General features: G+C 43.1%; 1 protein-coding gene across 3 annotated transcripts in view; it reads right to left on the bottom strand.

Moving 5' to 3' along the window:
- The window catches only part of Snx1 (sorting nexin 1), a 36,739-nt gene that overhangs the window by 13,603 nt on the left and 16,611 nt on the right, over positions 1 to 6,525 (bottom strand). Inside the window, exons 1-4 of one of the 3 annotated variants that reach the window (XM_026779199.1) lie at positions 6,058 to 6,283; positions 5,636 to 5,763; positions 5,085 to 5,151; positions 1,086 to 1,129 (exon numbers count right to left, since the gene is read on the bottom strand). In XM_026779199.1, coding sequence (XP_026635000.1) covers positions 1,086 to 1,129; positions 5,085 to 5,151; positions 5,636 to 5,716 — 192 coding nt within the window. In that variant the 5' untranslated portion in view covers positions 5,717 to 5,763; positions 6,058 to 6,283. Of the gene's footprint in view, positions 1 to 1,085; positions 1,130 to 5,084; positions 5,152 to 5,635; positions 5,776 to 6,057; positions 6,284 to 6,525 lie in introns of those variants that run through there. The other 2 variants (XM_026779198.1, XM_005347743.3) reach the window with 2 other exon arrangements.

Raw genomic sequence — 6,525 nt, 5'->3', positions numbered from 1 at the left:
GCAGAGGTAGGTGGATCTCTGTGAGTTCGAGGCTGGCCTGGTCTATAGAGCTAGTTCCAGGACAATTAGGGATGTTACACAGAGAAACACTGTCTCCAAAAAAAGGGGTGGGGCAGGAAAGCTAGGGAATACATTAGGAGACATAACTATATTCACCAGATGGGCAAAATTTACAGGGATTGGGTCCACCAGTTACCTCTGCCTCCTTAGTGTATATGCACTGCCCAGCTGCATATACATAGTTTTTTTGTTTCTTTGAAAAAGGGTCTCATTTTAAGTACCTCAGACTGTTCTCAAACTCCTGACCCTCCTGCTTCTGCCTCCCTAGTGCTGGGGTTACAGATGTGGTTCACCTTGCCTGGCCCAAGAACTGAAAAGTTTTAGACAGTTACTCTTCATCTGAGGCAATCCACTAAACTAGCTCCAGTCACATAGTTCCTGTGATGGGGTAAAAGTCAGATATGATGTACATTTTAAACCTTGCAAAGTTTCATATTGAGATATTAGTTTTCTGGCTTTTCCAGCACTTGGGAGGCAGACAGGGGGATCTCAGTGAGTTCAAGGCCAGCCTGGTCTACAGAGAAGTTCCAGGACAGACTCCAAAGCTACAGAGAAACCCTATCTAAAAAAAAAAAAAAGAAATGAAAAAGAAATACTAGCCTACTGTGGTGTACCTAGTTAAGATTATCAAGAGGGCTAGAGAAATGGCTCAGAGGTTAAGAGGTTAGGAGGCTGCTCTTCCAGAGGATCTGGGTTGAATTCAGTTCCCAGTACTCAAATGGCAGGTTACAACCATCTGTAACTCCAGTTCCAAGGTGCTTTAATTTAACACTCTCTCTGGCCTCTGTGGGCACCAGCCATGCACATGCATACATGCAGGCAAAACACTCATGTACATAATATAAAATAAAGATTACCAAGGCACTGTAGACTTGCTATGGCTTGAGTAAATAGGAAAAGTTCATTGAAAAAAAAAAAAACCCAAGCAAACAAAAAGATGTCCAGGAATAATCTAAATGTAATCTAAATGTATGTATGAGCAACCAGGTCTACTGAGGTGCATCAGCAATGTCTCTGAAACTCACCTGTGTAGTGACTTTGTAGGCTACATAGGCATTCATACCATCCCCTGTGGGAGAATAAGAAAGGAGAGAATTATTCTTTTAACTAAAGAAAGGAAAGCTGATCCAGTAACATTTAACTAGACCATAGCTACAGAGCCTCTATTAGACCATAGCTACAGAGCCTCTATTAGACCATAGCTACAGAGCCTCTATTAGACCATAGCTACAGGAACCCTCTATTAAACAGGCTTGTTTCATTTCCAGGCTTTATATGTGTCTCGGGGGTTGTGTGGCACACATGCCCCCCACGGATCCTGGCTGGGCCCCAGTATGAGTTAGACAAGAGAGTCAGTCCCCTCTTCCAAAGCTAGGCTCCATTTATACCCTCCATAAAGCAGCACCAGCTACTGACAATTCATCAGTTGTTACCATGCCAGTATTTGGGCTGGTTATACACATCTGTCCAAAACCAAACAATTCTCTTGCTGTATAAAGCAAGAGAAAGAAACAACTGCTGTAAAAGGAAACAAGCAGTTCTTCCCTAAGCTAGCTCCAGGCTTGCTCTGCTCTTTCAGAGATCCTACCACTGCTGCTGGAGACACTGATCTCTCTGATCCAGCGCGTTCACTCAGAGCGAAGAGCCTGGCAGGAAGACACTTGGGCTGCCTGATGTCACAAAAATCTTCCTTTCCTGGAGGAGTTATTTTTATGAAAAGGCCTTTGACTGTTAAATAATCCGGGATTCAAGCAACTGTTTTTCTCTGTGGCAGTGTCCTGACCTAGACCACTTAGGGAGATAAAGGCACTATTGACTTCCTAAGCCCCAAATCCAGATAAAACCCCAGCACTGGACCATGGGGGTTTAGGGTTTTTTGTTTTGTTTTTTTCTTTTTCCTTTTCTCTGATTCCTCCTCTTATGAACCAGAAAGCCTTGGTCAACAATTCCCATTGCCTTTGCTTCTTATCTGATTCTGGAGTGAGGGCCAGGAAGAAGAGGTAGAACTGGACCAGCGGAGTTCACACACCGCAACATCATTTCACTGTGTTGGGTGCAAATTATAGAAGCTGGAAATTATATAGAGATAGGAGACATACATGTCTTATCTCACCAATACCTACCAAAAGGGGTGTTGCAAAACAGGGTTTAGAATCTAAACTAAAGGAATTACCTTACATTGATGACCACCTTTATAATACATGGCCTGATACTCAGACTGTTTAAAAAAAAATTCTTGCACTGGGCATGGGGGAAATACACCTTTAATCCCAGAACTCAGCGGATAGAGGCAGGCAGATCTCTGTGAATTTGAGGCCAGCCTGGTAAACAAAGCAAGTTCCAGGAGAGCCAGGGCTGTTAAATAGAGAAACCTGTCTTGAAAAATAACAAAAGCCTTAAGTTTAATCAAAAATTCACTCACTGTAGAATAGTCACGTCCAGTTCCATAATTTAGTAGCCACAAGGAAGGGTCTAAGTGCGCATGTCCACAGAGGACATTAGCCAAGCATGACCTCAAGGTACCCTGTAGGGCCTCCAGACACTGCTGCAGCAGCATGTGTGAAGAGAGGTACACAAGCCCTGAAAGTGCCCGGGTCACATGACAGTCTGACAATGCACACAGAGTTCCTAAAATACTTCCAAGTTGGAATAGCATATACAAATTGCCAAGCCTCTAAAAAGGATATCCTGGTAAGTGTACAATTCTAATTTATTTAGATGTGTACTGGAATGAGATGTGCCTGTTGACTAAACAGCCCACACAAACAGAACTTGTTTATAAAGATAGGCCCTGGCCGGGCGGTGGTGGCACACACCTTTAATCTTAGCACTCAAGAGGCAGAGTAGGTAAATCACTGTGAGTTCGAGGCCAGCCTGGTCTACAAGAGCTAGTTCCAGGACAGGTTCGAAAGCTACAGAGAAACCCTGTCTCAAAAACACAATAAATAAATAAGAAAGAACAAAAGAAAGAAAAGGAAGGAAGGAAAGAAGGAAGGAAGGAAGGTAGATCGGGTCCTGGATAGAAAGATGTTTTAATTAGCTGGTTTCTTGGAATCAACACAACCAAGAATTCAGACAACACAGAAGGGGATGAAAGCACCTGGAGATTGATGAGCTGTTTAAATTAATCTGTAGTGTGGGGTCAGTACTTCATAACATGACTTTATTGAAAACACTGTCTTCATAGATATAATGAAGTTAAAAAGAGGTCATTAGGGTGAATCAAGTCCAACATGAGGGGTGTCCTTAAAAAAACAGGGCAACTCAGACAGACATTCCTAGAGGACTGATGATGTGGAGACACTCAGGATGACTCGGGAGAATGAAGATAATGTAATGATGCATCTTCAAGCCAAAGCACACCTCAACTACTAGAAAGCAGAGCACAGGCAACGGCCTACCTTCCCTTCCAGTTTCAGAGAAGCATGGCCATGCCCACAGCATGATGTCAGAGGAGCGTGGCCTTCCCACACCTTGATTTTGGGGGCTTCATGCTTTAGAACTGTGTGAAAATCTCTTGTTTTTGTTTTTGAGATAGGTTTTCTTTTCCTTTTCTCTGTGTAGCCCTGGCTGTCCTGGAACTCATTCTGTAGACCAGGCTGGCCTCAAACTCAGAGATTCGCCTGCTTCTGCCTCCTGAGTGTTGGGATTAAAGACATGCACCACTACTGCTAAGTTTTGAGACAGGTTTTCACTCTGTAGCCCAGGTTAGTCTCAAATTCCCACCTAGGCACTTGAGTGTGGTTGATACTGTTGTGACCCACCATCCTTAGCTTACTTCTATTATTTTAAGTCTTCAAGTTCTTTACTACAGCAGATCTAGGTAACTAATACATTTGCTCTTCTGGTTTGAAATCATAGCAGTAATTGTTCAAACAATTAGTACCATTTGTAATTTTTTCCCCCTGCTTTTCAAGACAAGGTTTCTCTGAAGCTTTGGAGCCTGTCCTGGGACTAGCTCTATGTAGACCAGGTTGGCCTCGAACTCACAAAGATCCACCTGCCTCTGCCTCCCGAGTGCTGGGATTAAAGGCGTGCGCCACCACCACCCAGCCCCATTTGTAATTTCTATTAAGGATTTTAGCAACTAAGCTTAAAATTAATGTGTTACACAATATTCGTAGCTCTAGACTATCAGGCAAGAGATTCCTAGATATGTACCCAAAGCCCTGGTCCTTCTTTTACCTATACCACATTGTGCCTTCACAGGAACACTACTTTCTTTTTGGTCTTCTCTTCCCTCTTCTGGTAGGTGAAGGAACTGAACAAGATGCCCATAAACACCCTGCTGGTGAAGCTGGCAGTTGTGAGTCCCCCACTTTAGGCACTGGGTCCTCTACAAAAGCACTCTTAACTGGGTGCTCTTAACTACTGAGCCATCTCTCCAGCCCGTTTGAGGTTTCTTATCTTTTCTTATTAATTAATCTTGTGTTTATAGGTATGAGTGTGGGCGTGGTCACACCATGATACACATGTGGAGGTCAGAAACAACTCTCAGAGCGGGTTCTCCTACATGCTCGCCCTGGGGAATCAAACTCAGGGGCCAGCCTTGGCTGCAGGTGTCCTTAGACCTTCTGTCATCTTCTGGACCTCTGTTTTCATTGTTTGTTTTTCTAAAATTTATTTATTTATGAATGTGACTGCTCTGTCTTCACACACACCAGAAACCAAAGGAAGAAATCTATCTGGTCCCATTACAAATGGTTGTGAGACACCATGTGGTTGCTGGGAATTGAACTCAGGACCTCTGGAAGAGCTGTCAAGTGCTTGTAATGTTGAGCCATCTCTCCAGCCACCTCTCCCCGTTTGAGTTTTTAAAAATTATAACTATATTTTATGTCTCTATTTTTTTTTCTTCCTAAAGATAAGAAAAAAAAAAATCCCAAGTAATGTGATTAAAAAGCTTAGTTCCAGGAAAAACACTGATGAAGCACTTCACTTTTGCTGGTTCAGCTCTGGAGAAGCCACTCCCAAACTAGCTAGTTAGGATCCCTTATACCATCACAAGAGTCCAAGGACCTTACCGATCTTCTCAGGATCAGTAATACCGACTGTCAGATCAAACTGGTCCTCCTGTTCTTCTTCCTCTAGCTTTTAAAGAAAAATGCAGAGAGTTGACACAAAGAAGGCTAGATATTACACAGCATTCAATACCTGCCAGTATAACAAAGTCAAGATGTACTTTTCAGTGTTCAATCTGTCCATTTCCAGGAGCTCCAGTGAACCAATACTCACAGTTTAAGATGTGAACCAGTTCACAGGTCACTTTCACATCGATTCCTTAAAATCTTACTTTCATGATAATAATTATAGGATTTTGACAGATTTGTCCTTTTTTGGGCAAAGAGGGAATAGAGCAAGGTTTATGGGAGCTTCTGACAGTAAATAGCACCAGTGACAGCAAAGCCTTTATGCTGTCTAAGAAAGAGTTCCTGTTTGGATTCTGGCTGTGCATCGAGCAGAGGTCGTCAGGAGCTGTAAATCTTTACTCAAGTTCAAATCCAAATGAACTCCAGACTGGCAGCACACAGTCCTAAGACACAAAAGCAAGATGACCAACAGTGCAAAGTCTCACCTCCTCGTAGCTTGGCTGCGGTTTCGGAGAATTTGTGGCTCCTTGCAGAGAATGAGAACTAAGGGTTTTGGCTGGCATCATTTTCTGGTTATTCTGTGTACTATCCAGGGAGAGCTCCACTGTGGCATCTGAGAACAGTTGATATTTTAAAATGAGTGTCAATAATGGGTTTTCCACAAGAAAAATGGCAAGCACCAACACAACAAAAACAAGAGCCATGGAATTTTGACACAACTCGAAAGAGACAACACTGAGGGACTGTTATTATCATGGGTTTGGTAGAGCAAGCTCTCCCTCTTCTGCCCAGACACAACTGTCTGGCTACCTTATGTCAAAGAAACAATGATAGAGCAAAAAGACTCCACAGCCAAAATAAATGTTTAAATAATTTTACTCTTGGAAGTGGTCACTTAAAACCTTACCTGAAACTCATTTATTCTTGTTTTTAGTTGTTTGTACAAGACAGCACCTTTGGTTATCTGCTTTATAAACAGCATGACAGAACCGGCAATCACACATCAGAGGAAGCCTCAGGAAAAGTATCAATTAGAAAATACACAGTAACACATGGGGAAGGGTAGTTTGGTACACATGAGTTACACTGACAGTTCAAGAACTAGTCACAGCCTGCACTTGTAGCCCACGCCTTTAATCCCAGCACTTGGCAGGCAGAGGCAGGGAAATCTCTGTGAGTTCAAGGCCAGCCTTAACCACAGAGCAAGCTCCAGGGCTGCACAGAGAAACCCTGTCATGAAAAATCAAACCAAAACACCAAAACAAAACAAAAACAAGCTGGGCGATGGTGGCGCACACCTTTAATCCCAGCACTCGGGAGGCAGAGGCAGGCAGATCTCTGTGAGTTCAAGACCAGCCTGGTCTACAAGAGCTAG

Source organism: Microtus ochrogaster, chromosome 5 (assembly GCF_000317375.1).
Source record: "Microtus ochrogaster isolate Prairie Vole_2 chromosome 5, MicOch1.0, whole genome shotgun sequence".
Lineage (NCBI taxonomy): Eukaryota > Metazoa > Chordata > Mammalia > Rodentia > Cricetidae > Microtus > Microtus ochrogaster.
Note: the sequence above shows the minus strand (reverse complement) of the source record. Positions and strands in the feature narration are given on the sequence as shown.